We start from the raw sequence: 13,831 nt of genomic DNA, 5'->3' as shown, positions 1-13,831 counted from the left end.
TTATAAATGCAGTTAGGTGTTTAACAAAGAAAAATAAGAGAATACATTTTTACATGACTTATTAGAGTGGTGATTTGTTTTGGATAGGTGTTTCTTAATTGACTTTGTTAAATGCTTATGGAAATGAGCGAGAGAAAATATTTTAGAGTAATCCTATTAATGTTTACTAATGTTAGAAGAAATGCATAGAGATTAAACCTCTGTCTTCCCCACCAACACACATGTGCAGGTGTGTGTGTGCATACACACATACACACACTCACTCATATTTCTTTTTCTTAGATTTATACCACACACACACTTCTACTTACCTACCTGTCTGGATGGTTACATTCTGAAATGGAAGAAAAGCAGAGTCCTTAAGTGATAATTCTAAAATCTTTTTTGTTACCAAAAAATATCTGATGCCTTTTTGTTGTTGTTAGAAATATATTTTTCTTCCAGAATCTTTCTCTCCAAATTATGTTCCCTTAATCATGTTCCTTTTTTTTTCTTTTTTACAAAAGGATTTGAGGACAGAAATGTTTCTTTTTGAATATTTCATTCCTTACCATGTACAATAGTTCTTTCTTACATTGTATTATATTACATACTCTATGGGTGTTGATAACTTCTATTGATACCAAAAAATCATTTTATGTGGGGACTATATATTTTCTTTCTGCTCCACCACCTCTAACCTTGGTATACTTTAATACAGAAGAGATAATAATAATGAATAAAGTTCATTTATAAGAAATATAAAGGTTTCAATGTCTTAATTTTTTTATTAGTTTGCAGTTAGCATTGTCAAATGGATATCCCCAGATTCTGAGGCCCATAAAGTCCCCTAGATGTGTTTATGATATTGTTTGACTTAGAAAATATGCCAGCCTGGGAGACAAGTAATGCCCCAGGTGATTGCGTTCAAAAAAGAAAGCTTCCTGATCTTTTCAGTATCTGTGCTTTTCTACCCCAAGGAACAGTCATAAAACTTTCTGACATTTCTAGTCTATATCAAGAGTGGGATTTTCACAGTCATCATCAAATCACCCGTTAACATTGACATCTTGCTGTCTCGTGTGTTGTTTTAAGATTTTTCTTTTTGAAACTGGGACTTAGGAAAAATAATAAAGCCGGCAGCTTTTCAAAAGAATGTGCTTCCTCATATATTATCTCATTTTATCCTCCTATCATAAGAGATAAGAGCAGGTGCCATTGTCTTCATTTGAACAAAATTCTAAGCTGCAGAGAAATTGGGACTTGCCCAAGGTTCTCTTAGCACAACCTAGATTTCCATCTCCCAGACAAATACGTTTCAGTAGACCACCTTGCAGGGAAGACCAGTCACCAAATATATAGAGAAGAAGGAAAGGAAGGAAACGAGGATTTGATTTCCTTATTGATTCTAGTCAAAGTGCTGGATGCTGCCACATCACTGTCTCGTTTATTCTTCCCAGAAGCTCTAGGAGATAGATGGTGGTATCTTTTTTACGAAAGAGCAAAGGAAGGTTCAGGATGTAGAGCATTGTGTTGGGTAATATGGGGGATAAAGGAAATGGTCTCAGACTTGGAGCCCTGCCCTCCCAGTCTAGTCCAGGAATTATAAAGACATTTTAAACAGTATCGACCCAAAGGATAGTGAGGTTAGAGAAGACCAAAATGGTCAGAGAAAACTTCTTGTGGTGGGGGAGACTTGTGTTGAGTCTGCCAGGACAGCAAGAAGTGGGCAAGTGGGAGGGAGAGCCTAACACCCCATCAGCACTGAAAAGCAAACCAGAGGAGAAGCCCCGAGTGAGCCTAGAGCTTGTTCAGCCAGAGCAGATGGAGCTTGCTGGGGAGAGGGTGTCTGTGAGAACCTGGGCTCTGGCCACAGGAGGCCTTAAAAATAGGTAGAAACAAGACCACAGGATTTTAAAACTGAAATTCATCTGGTTCAAACTCCCCATTTTATAGAAGGAAAACCATGATCCACAGAGGTGAAATGACTTGCTTATGGTCACAACTATGTAATTTACAGGGCCAGGAAAGGCACTAGTACTCTATTCCTAATCCAGAGTTATTTCTACCCTACAGTGTACGTGAAGCTGTTGGTGAGAGGGAGTAGTGAAGTGTCAGTGTTGAGATTCCTGTATCAATCTCAAAAACTCATTATTACTAATAAAAATAGTCTCTTAAAAAAAGACTTGTACCATTCCATATCATGTTTGCTATTTGCTTGCCCTTGATAGTTGACAACCAGCTTCAGTTACTCAAAGCACTTGAGAGATGCATTGGATGATGGAAAAGCTGTTCTCTTCCATTTTTGTGTTTATTCTCTTTCAGAACCCTGAAAGTCAGCTACCATTCCATTTTCCTGTAAATTATACTGGCACACACAACTGACAGGCTAGTCAAATGCAATGAAATAATCTTTTAAGGGCCAGAGGCATCATTTAATGGTCAGGATGTAACCCCAGATGCAAATGTGGCTCAAATGCTACTTACCATTTTATTGGGTATCTGTTTTGTGCCAGGTATTGCCCTATGTTCTTTTCCTGTAATAAAAGATTACAAATTTGTAAGGTTACCATTATCCTCATGCCACACAGGAGGAAACAGAGGCTCAGATAGGCTTGATAACTACCCAAGGTCTCACTACCAGTTAGTGGTATAGCTGCTTGCAGAACCCTCATTTGTCTGACCTCCAACTCCACCATACTTTCCCTGTTTTACCATACGGCCTCCATAAGATCCATCACAGCATAAGTAACCTAACAAATGGTTTTATTTCAAAAGCAATAAAGCAATATATATTTATTGTAGAGAAGTAGGAAATTGAGAGAAAGAAGAAAATGAAACCCACACAGACATAGGACCAGTGCATTAACATCTTATCTTCCCAGACCTCTCCTCTGCAGATTCACCCTGCTCTCCTTTCCAAACCTGAACCCACTGGGCCCGTGAAGTCCCTTGGTTTAGCCTACACTATAGGTTCAGCTGTGCCCCATGATTATTTTCTACAGCGTTGATGACGACGAAGCAGCTGGGCCTTAGTGGACAGAGTGTTGTGGGCAGCAAGCAGGAGATCTGGGTTTTAGTTTTGGTTTTACCACTTACCTGCTCTGTGCTGTGAGGCAAGTGACTTCTCCCCTGAGGTTCTTCATTTCTTCATGGATAAAATGAGGGAATTGGATTCCATCAATCTCTGCTGTTCCTTCTGCTTTTGATACTTTTAAATTCTGCAGTTATGCTTCATGTTGACTTTGTCAGGCTCATGTAGAGGGAATGGACAGAGCTCTGCTCTTAGAATTGTCTGGTGAGTTTCTCCAGCAGGTAGGCATTGCGTTCTGTCTCGAAGTGTGTCACTTACTGTTGGTCCCCTCATATTTTTGGGTCCATGTCATTCTCACCAGTTGGATCTTTGAGCAGGGAAGGTGAGAAACTTGAGGCCTAGGCAGATGTAAGGTGTGTTTGTGGAGGGAAGCTTTGAGGCTTACGGAACTAAAGTCTGGGAGATGTGGTAGTTTGATGAAGCTTCATTCCTGCCTCATGCCTCATACACACTGAAGGAAAGGAAAAGTGTCTGTTAGGTGCCCTGCCATGGACAACAGATAATTGTCACTAAGCTATAATAAATAGGACAAAATGCTTCAGTTCCATCTCTTGAATTTTATAATTGCATAACAGTAGTGATGATCATTTTTGTCATGTACCTACTATACGCTAGTTATCTTGTATACATTATCCCTAATCTAAAACCACTCTGCAAAGTGATGTGATTATTCTGATGATTTACAGATGAGATCAGAGAAGTATAGTAACTTGTCCATGCCCACATAACTGCTGAGTAACATGTCTGGGATTCTGATGTAAGGTCCAGGCCTTAATGTTTTCTCTTCTGTCCTGCATCATAAATCTCTGCCTCTGCTGAATCATTTCCAACAGCTTAAAAACAAGTTCTGGTATTCACCCTAAAAATAATAACCACCACTCAGTTGCTTTCTGATTCTCTATTTTTTGAACGAGTTATCTACACACTTCAACTTATCCTTCAGCCTTCTTCAGCTTGTCTTATGCTTCTGTCATTCAACTAGAGCTGTTTTTATCGAGGTCATCTAAAACCTCCATATTGCTTAATTCAGTAGACATTGTTTTTTCTTCTTCTCATCTTTGATGCATCAATACAGTTGACCACTCCCTCTTGTTTGTTCTGCTGGCTATTCTCCTTTCTTTGGTCTCTTCTCCACCCATCTTCTAAATTGGTGTTTCTATAAATTAGTCCTGGATCCTCTTTTGTTTCTCTGAACTCCCTCCCTAAGTGATCCCAGTCTTCACCATGGTGTTAAATACCATCTGTGTGTAGATGACTTCCAAATTTATAGTTTCAATCCAAACGTTTCCTCTGATTTCCTAACTAGTGTATTCAACTCTGTACTTGACATTTCTATTTAGATGTTTTACAGGCTTCTCAGACTTAACATATCCCAAATGGAACTCTTGGATCTTCCCCCAAACTTGTTAGTCTTTCCTATCTTCAAATGGTAATATTCTGCCTTTTTGCTCCCCAATTCCCAGTCCATCTGCAAGCCTGTCATTCATATCTGCTAACTATAACTTGAACTATCCATCCCTCTCCATCTCTGCTCTCACTACATGAGTTAAGCCACCATCCAGTCTCACCTGGACTACTGCAATCACTTCCAGATTATTTTCTCCACTCCTACTTATACCTTCTTCCAAACTGCTCTCTGTGTAAGTCAGTTGAAATATTTGAAGTTATAAACCAGACTGTGTTTTTCTGTTGATCAAAATCATTCAGTGGCATTCTACTGCCTCCCTCCACTGCCAAAAAAAAAAAAAAAAAAAAAAAAAAATCCGAATTCTTTACCATGACCTGTGGGTCTCTCTGTAAAAGCAAGCTTTTATCTAGCAGCTTAGTGTGATGCCACTTTCCCCTTTATCTCCTGTGCGTTAGCAGGACTCCTGTCCTTTTGGTTCCTTGATCATAACTAGCTCTTTCCAGTCCCCAGAATCTCTGCCTAGCTCTTTTCTCTGCCTGAAACAACCCAGTGCCCTGTTTCTTGAGTGGCTGCTCCATTTCATCCTTTGGTCAATATTGTTGCCATCCCTGAGAAGCTACCTCTGACCACATTATCTCAGTAGGGCCTTTCCTTCCCTTCTGTTTTCCTCTATCTTTGTTTTTTCTTTGGTTTTGTAATATCACTATTACAAGCTGTATGTTTTGTGGTATACTTGTTTATTACTTGTCTCTATCTAGACAGAAAGCCTGCAAAGGCAGGGGCCCTGTCTATATTGTTCAGTGTTGTACATCCAGCACTTGTTACAGTGCCCAGTGTAGTTGTAGCTCAATTTGCAAAACGGATAATGAAACTTAAAGTGAAGCTCACATGTACGAGTTTGTTTCTCACTGGGAGACTAGAATCAAACTGTCCATCCTCATGCTTCATACCATTCATGCACTGGCCCTGTAAACAACTTCAAGATTAAGCAAAATGCTTACTGGAGAGGCCGTGAATGGCTGATAAGCATTTAAAAGGCAGCATGAAGGTTTAGGTCTGTGGCTTGAATAGCTATTGCTTTTCTCCCTTGTTTTTCCTATTCACCTAGGCACGGGAAGCTACAAGAAGCACAGCTAAGGCTGGTCTTGGCCCTGGTCTCCTGGGTTTATTTCTGGAGATCTTCAAATGGGGTCTCCCTAGCTTATTGAAAAATATGGTTTTTTATTAAGACAACTATCTGAATTCCTCGCATACCTTAGTTCCTTAAACCGAGTTGAAAGCTTCCCAGGGAGGATTTTCATTATGTTTAGTGCAGCGTGGCAGAATGGAAAGGACTCTGAACCAGAAGTTGGCTTGGATTTTTGTCCTAGTCCTGATAACCTTGGAAAACAAAGAGAAAGTAAACCCTAAATATCAGTTTTCTCATCTGTGAAACATGAGAATTGGGTGAGATGGTTTCTCCTAGCTTCCATCATCCTGAAATCTCTGATTCCTGTGGAAATTATGGATGCTGAGGTAAACTCAAACTGCAGACTTTAAGGAAGCAGACCCTTTCCCCAAGGTCATTTTTGTGGAGAAATAGTGAACACTCCCATAGACTACCCCAGCAAGTAGGAGAGAGAGAATGATAAATTCCTTGGAGATTCAGAACCCTTTAAGTTAACCTGTTTGACTTCCCTTGCCAGACTTTTAGTTTATTGGAAATTGTCCAAGGAAACAATCTTTTAGAGCCTACTGGTTTTGGGCTTTTGTTGACTTCTACTTCACCCTACCAGGAATTAAAAAAGGGAATCAATTGAGAATAAGTACCTCCTTGTAAGCTGTGGCACCCCAAAAAGAATCTTTTTCACTGTAAGGCAAGCATCAGTCACTTGGTCACCCAGAGGACTACTCTTTCCTGAAAATCCTGAAAAATATGCAACAGGCGAGAGAGAAAGAGAAAGCAGACTTCTTCCTCTACTCACAGATATTATAAAGCTGAATCAGGAAGATTCTAAGCAAATGCCTGGTTTTTAATGTGAGTTTTAGTTTTCACAGTTGGCAACAGCTTGCATCCCTCTTTTTAATTGTTCCTACTCTGGACTGGCCTTTATACTAAATTCTTTTCCATTTATTCTCAAAACATCCTTTGGTTTGGATGGTAGTGTCTCATTGTTATTCCAGGTGAAGAAACTCAGGTGCTTAAAGGTTTTAAGTAACTTGCTAAATTTAGTCAGTGATTGAGTTGGGATTTGAACCAGGTAAATGAGTAATGATTCTTTCTCTGAGCCTGTGGGGTAGCTAAACACATTTCCAGCATTTTTAATAGGAGTAAAAAGAGAGTAGGAAATTAATGACACACAATTCACAAGTCAGATGCATTCATTCTCTGTCTTTTTCCTGGAGAGTCCTGGGTGTTTTCTTTTCATTGAGTCCTATCAATACCCTTCCTTTCTAGGATGATACTTAGAGAGTATTCATTTTAAACATTCTAGAAGTGAAATCAAAACCTGAGTTAAAACACCGAACAATCATATTTTGTATGATCACACAGTAGTGTTTCTTAAAAGCACAACCTTTTTTGTAACTTAGACTCATCCAGACCTGTTGCTTTAAATATTTTAATAAAACAGGATTTCCCCTCCCCCATTGAGGCCCACTTTTCTCCCCAATCACTTTAATTATGTGAGCTAGAATGCTGTTTCTCACACATCTTCAGTTCTCAACCTTGTTAAAATTAATCATATAATCCCCCTTTAAAACATAGTATTAAATCACCATAGTAACACAGTATCCAAGCTTTATAGATAAAACATAACAGCCATAAGAAGGTAGCATTTGGTGTCCCCTTGACGGCCCTATAACTTTTATAGAAATGTGTTTCTTCTCCTGGCTGTGTAAGGTGGAGGGATAGCATTACTTACACCTGCTTTATGACCACGTTGCTTTTAAATTGCCACCTTGTTTTTGTTCACCTTCCTAGTTAAATAAGGAGAGTGGAACACTTTTTCTTTCTGAATTATTTTCTTGTACTCTCTAACCACTCTCTAAGGGATGGAGTTGTCTCCTTAAATATGACCAGGCAGAGTCCATTGACTTTTGTATTGGAATACCTTGAAAATTCCTTTAATTTTAATTATTTATGTGGCTGTATAAGGGAGTTTTAGAAAGTCTACCCTATCTTTGAAAACTTTATTCATATCATATCCAAAGACTCAATAAGAATTCTACCTTTGGAAAAAGCTTGGTAAACCATGATTTTTAAATTTCTTCTGATAATTTATAAAGTAATAGCTATTAGCATAGATTTGACTATTTTACCAATTTGAATATACTTTGTAAAATACAATATGAGTTGATGAGTTCCTTTGAATAACTCAGTGTTGAATTCTAGCATATTACGTTAATATAAATTCGTGTATTAGAATTTGGTTTTTTTAACCAAAAATACCTTTATTTTAATCTTCAGAGAAAAAACTCTTTTCTTCTTTTTCTGAGATAATTACCATAACTTACAAAAATGGATATACATCTTCAAAGCATTTCCCTTTAATGTGAAATTTAGCTTTATGGGATCTAAACATTTAAAGGTAAAAAGCAAATTCTATTTTGTTGCCATTGTAAGACAAAACTGAATCTAGCATAAGGTAGGGAAACCCATTCACTCTTCAGGTTCTTCTCTGACAGGAACCAGCATTGTTATATTATTTCCACTTAGCAAAGTCTGCTCTAATTATACTTCTTCCTGGCCAGGCGAGGTGGCTCATGCCTGTAATCCCAGCGCTTTGAGAGGCTGAGGCAAGCGGATCACTTGAGGCCAGGAGTTTGAGACCAGCCTGGGCAACATGGCAAAAACTTCTCTCTACTAAAAATGCAAAAATTAGCTGGGCGTGTTGGTGCACGCTTGAAATTCCAGCTACTCAGGAGGCTGAGACATGAGAATCACTTGAACCCGGGAGGCAGAGACATGAGAATCACTTGAACCCGGGAGGCAGAGGTTGCCGTGAGCCAATATTGTGCCACTGTACCCCAGCCTGGGTGACAGAACAAGACTGTGTCTCAAAGTAATAGTAATAATAATAACAACAATAATACTTCTTCCTTCTGGTGTGATTTCAAACTCAGTGACCTCTTCTAGTCCGTATTGACAAAGTCATCAACTCCTAGAAGAGTACCCACAATTTCTTAATTACTCTTCACCACAATGCGAATTCTTGAGCCTATACATTTGTCTACAAGCTCTAGCAGCAACAGCTGGGCAAGTAGGTGGTAGCCTTAGCCGCCATAACTGTGACGGAAGTGGGATGTTTAAATTTTTAAAATGGAATGAAATCCAAGCTAACTGGTAAACTGATTTTAAAAACTGGATTTTTAGACATTTTACAACTTTAAAAAAAGAGTTTGGCTGGGCGCGGTGGCTTACGCCTGTAATCTCAGCACTTTGGGAGGCCGAGGCAGGCGGATCACGAGGTCAGGAGATCAAGACCATCCTGGCTAACATGGTGAAACCCCGTCTCTACTAAAAATATAAAAAAATTAGCCGGTTGTGGTGGCGGGCACCTGTAGTCCCAGGTACTCGGGAGGCTGAGGCAGGAGAATTGTGTGAACCCGGGAGGTGGAGGTTGCAGTGAGACTACGTCTCAAAACAGAAGAACAAAACAAAGAGTTTCTGTAATCTGATTAGTATTGTTTTTAAACTTTTTAAAAACAGATATTTTAATGTTGCGTTTATGTGTGGGTTTTAAATTTTTGTATTGATACATTTTTAGCTTTTTTCCTTTAATGTCTTTCTTTAAAATGTTGTTTCCATTTCTTAGAAAACACCGTGCAATGCTAGACATTTTGGTTATTTCTGTCCTCTAAAATAGGAAATATGTTTCTCATAAATTCAGAAATTATGAAAGATACAGAAATTTAGGAAAGTAGCACCTAAGCTTGCCCTCTTTTCTTTCCAGTTTCAATTTCAGCTCCTCCTCTTTGTAGCTGTGTGAACGTGATTCAGTTACTAAGGACATATTCTGGTCCTTAGTTTCCTTTTCTGTAAAATGGGAACATCCTCTAAATTCCGTGGTTGTCCTGAGAGTCAGGGAGATGGTCTACGCATATATGATGTCTAACTTTGTGGCTGCCACATAGTAACATTTACCTTTTGCTCTGGCAAGCACTATTATTTTCTGAACTAGGGAAGTTCTCAGGTGAGGATTGTTAGCAGCAAGCTGGTAGAGTGGCCTGTGGAATCAGAGCGAGGGTTAAAATCCAGCTTTTTGCCACTGATCAGCTGACCTTAGGCAATGCCTCTCTAGACTATTTCTTCATCAGCAAAATGAGGTTAATAGAGGGCACCTTTCGGGATTGATGGGCTGACTAACAGAGCTGCCTCAGAGACTGAACTCAGTAAGGAGAAGGTATGATAGCTCTGATTATTTGATTTCTGAGGTGGTCACTAGAATGGGCTGCCGGCTGTCTTTTTTTTTTTTTTTTTTTTTTTTTAAACTAGCTTACAGTCTGTTCCCTTGAAGTGTGTAAATTTTAAGAGTTCCACGGAGAGAGGAAATGTTATAAGTTCAACGACTCATTGTGATTAGATACTTTATCAAGAAACTTACTGCACATTCATTTTCCTCTTTGTTCTGCCTTTGCTGCAGCCTCACAGTTAGCCAAGTTGGCCAGAACTTCACATTCGTGCTCACTGACATTGACAGCAAACAGAGATTCGGGTTCTGCCGCTTATCTTCAGGAGCGAAGAGCTGCTTCTGTATCTTAAGGTAAGGGAGAAGGCTTGGGCTATTGGCTCGTTCTCTGAAGCAATGTCAGCTTCTGCATTGCTCTTCCGTAATTAAATCTTCCAGCTGTTCATTTCATTTTCCTATCTGTTTCCCACAAGTCACTGCATTTGGGGAGAAGGACTTCACAGTGTTGTTCTTGCACTGTAAGTTCTGCAGATAATTGTATTTATTTATTTGTATCACATCCCTTGGGTGGGAAAGGGGACCCTCTCTTCTGAGTAGTTTGTGGAAGCCAGAGAGTCAGTGTGGCTTCAGTGCCTTCTGCTGTTATCTGGAGCTGTCAGAAATTAGCCTGTTAGACTTTCTCTTGGACATTTTGTGTATGTAAGATTATTAATAAAGTATGTGTCTGTAGCTCAGGACATCTTGCAGACACAGACTGTGTTCGCCTTAAAGTAACACCCTTGCCCCCTTTGGGTCGGTGAATGAAGAACTGTGTCCCATTTTGGCTACCTCTGTAGAAGTTTGAAAAAATTAAGAATCGTGTAAGAAGGCTTCTTCAGGTCTTCTAAAAGCCCCTCGTACACCAGAGCCACACTTGCTTAAGGCTCTGTTTCCTCCTGCCAGAGGGGTAAGGCGTGTTCTGGGGTGGGAGGATGTGTGGAAATCCGATTTTGGAGCTGCTGGCTTTGTGGACTCCTGCTGGGCGCCTCCTGAGGGGGAAGTAAAGGCATCCCCCATGCTCCCCTCTCCATCTGCCTTGGTTAAGTAGGTGTCAGAGGGGCCTGCCTCCTGTCTCTCTCTGCTCATGTGGAACAGCCAGGGCACGGCAGCAGGAGGTGCCCATGACAAAACCCGGGACCCCAGGCTTGGGTTGGGCCTGGGCCTGGGGATAAAAGGCCAGACCCTCTATGGATTCCAGAAAGGGTAGCTTTCTGCGGCACTAGTCTCTGCACTTTCTTCTTCTCATCAAGAAAAGACTCCCCCACCGACCCCTGTCCCCCAAACCCACACACCCTCACACCATAGGGGAGGAGGGGCTGACTTTGGAAGTTCCCATGCTCACTAACTGTCAATCTGGACTGCTACACATTTGCATTTCTCTACACAAATCTTAGTATCATTAGTGCTTTTAATCAGTGAAGTCGACTCTCTTCTGCACCAAGCATAGCATTTGTAACCTGGGCACAGGAGGATGACTGCTGGAGAGGCTTTAGGAAGGAGGCTGCTTTGGGAGATTCTGTGTGTTCTGTTGTTCTCAAGCATGCCTTAGTAGCCCAGGCTCAAGAATTACCTGCCCAGAGCATTAGACTTTGATGTAAATGATTATTTACATTTGGATTTAACAGTGCGGTCTTTTTCTTTTTAAAGAAAAATTTCTCTTTCAGTTTTGTCTGTTATGTTTTGTCTGTTGTATTTCAGCCCTGGCCAGGCCACTGCATATTTATACAGTTGACCCTTGAACAATATGGGTTTAAGGGTACTGGTACCCTCACACAGTTGAAAATCCACATATAACTTTGACTCCTCAAAAACTCTACTATGGCCCGGCACGGTAGCTCACGCCTGTAATCCTAGCACTTTGGGAGGCCGAGGTGGGTGGATCACCTGTGGTCAGGAGTTCGAGACCAGCCTGAGCAACATGGAGAAACCCATCTGTAACTAAAAATACAGAAATTAGCCGGGTGTGGTGGCACATGCCTGTAATCCCAGCTACTTGGGAGGCTGAGGCAGGAGAATTGCTTGAACCCGGGAGGTGGAGGTTGCAGTGAGCCAAGATCGCGCCACTGTACTCCAGCTTTAGTGACAAGAGCAAAACTCCATCTCAAAAACAAAACAAAACAAAACCCACAAAAACTTAACTACTATTCCATAGCCTACTGTTTACTGGTAGCCTTACCTGTAACATAAACAGTTGACTAACACATATTTGTATGTTGTATGTATTATATACTGTATTCTTAAAATAAGGAAGGGAAAAGTTATTAAGAAAATCATAAGGAAGAGAAAATATATGTACTGTTCATTAAGTGGAAGTGGATCATCATAAAGGCCTTCATCCTCATCATCTTCACACCGAGGAAGAAGAGGAGGGGTTGTCTTGCTGTCTCAGGGGTAGCAGAGGTGGAAGAAGCGGAAGGGAGGCAGGAGAGGAAGGTGTAACTTTTACTTAAAAAAAATCCACATATTGGCCAAGCACGTGGGCTTACTCCTGTAATCCTAGCAGTTTGGGAGGCTGAGGTGGGCAGATCACCTGAGGTCAGGGGTTTAAGAACAGCCTGGCCCACATGGCGAAACCCCATCTCTACTAAAAAAAAAAAAACAGAAAACACAAAAATTAGCCGGAGTGGTGGCGGGTGCCTGTAATCCCAACTACTCAGGAGGCTGAGGCATGAGAATCGCTTGAACCCAGGAGGTGGAGGTTGCAGTGAGCCAAGATCATGCCACTTCACTCCAGTCTGGGTGACAGAGCGAGCACTCTGTCTCAAAAAAAAAAAAAAAAAAATCTGTGTATAACTGGACCTCAGCAGCTCAAGCCCGTGTTGTCCAATGTAACTATGTATTCATTTGGAGGTGGTGAAGCTTAAACTGAGTTCTTAGAGTTTTGTAAAAAGGGTTTTCCCTATAATATGTTTGGGTTACAGTGTTTCTTTCTAAGCTGTGTGTGTATATATATGTATATTCTAAACTGGCACTATCACTCAGCAAATTTTGATAAGAGAAAAGTATTTATTTAAAAATTTACATTTAAATTTGCTTGTGTCTGATTCTGATGTGTGACTTTGTGTGCCTATACAAGTAGGGTCATGGATTTCATATTTGTGAGAAGCCAGTTGAATAATCTTCGTGCGTTCATCCTTTAGAATGAAAAATGGCAACAATTGATGTGTTTTTTAAATCTGTTATAATAGGTTAGAACTATGGAGAAAAATTCGGTGGGTTAATTCATTCATTTGTGTGTCAGTTCTTAATTGAATTCCTGCTATTAGCTAGTCCCTGTCCTTGAGGATTTCCCAGACTAGCTGGGGAGATGGATGATCACAATACAGTATGCAGTATCTAATACACAGAATGATCCCAAGGCATAGTGTCTTCTTGCTGTTGCTTTTCTAGTGCCAGAGGATAGTGACTGTGGCTAAAAATAAAAGAGTCCTAGATGAATTCTGGAACATGAATTTTATGAGTATTTAATATGAGGGTAGAGAAGCTATCTTTTCCAGCTTGTGTGGAAATAAAGGGCACACCCACTGACACTTTCCCTGTGTTGGGTTTGGGAACATTGCTAGGCTGCGACTAGCATGTAAATGGAAGGGTTTACTGTTAAAGCTGGATAACTGGTTGGCGGTGTATCCACTGGGGAGTGGAGAGGTCTGCCAAGAGAATGAGGGCTCAGTTTGGGTCTAGGTTACGTTGTTGCATTGTCTGCTTCTGCTGCTCAGTCTCCTTGCTTTCTTTAGATACTTTCTCTTTAGTTAACCTGTGCCTTGAGGTCCAATCACCCTTCACAGTGTGCCCAGGGCTATGGCTCAAGTCTGCTCATAAACTACCTCCACTTTTGCTTTCCATTTCTTCTCTTAAGGGATGTAGCTTTCAGTTATGGCATCTGTGCAGACGTAGCCCCTGTGGTTCCAGGATTTAGCTTCA

At 40.5% G+C, this 13,831-nt stretch overlaps 1 protein-coding gene across 22 annotated transcripts in view; it reads left to right on the top strand.

Annotated features, from left to right (window-relative positions):
- Nucleotides 1-13,831, top strand: part of DENND1A (DENN domain containing 1A) — a 543,986-nt gene that overhangs the window by 156,849 nt on the left and 373,306 nt on the right. For all 22 annotated transcript variants that reach the window (XR_008509988.2, XR_008509986.2, XM_063714418.1 and 19 more), the window contains one exon: nt 10,106-10,225. Coding sequence is in view for 20 of the 22 variants with exons in the window: in XM_063714418.1 (XP_063570488.1) it covers nt 10,106-10,225 (120 nt within the window). In the remaining 2 variants the exon portion in view is untranslated. The remainder of the gene's footprint in view (nt 1-10,105; nt 10,226-13,831) is intronic.

This window comes from Pongo abelii, chromosome 13 (genome assembly GCF_028885655.2).
Source record: "Pongo abelii isolate AG06213 chromosome 13, NHGRI_mPonAbe1-v2.0_pri, whole genome shotgun sequence".
NCBI lineage: Eukaryota > Metazoa > Chordata > Mammalia > Primates > Hominidae > Pongo > Pongo abelii.
The sequence above is the reverse complement of the archived record's forward strand: the minus strand, read 5'-3'. Positions and strand labels throughout refer to the sequence as shown.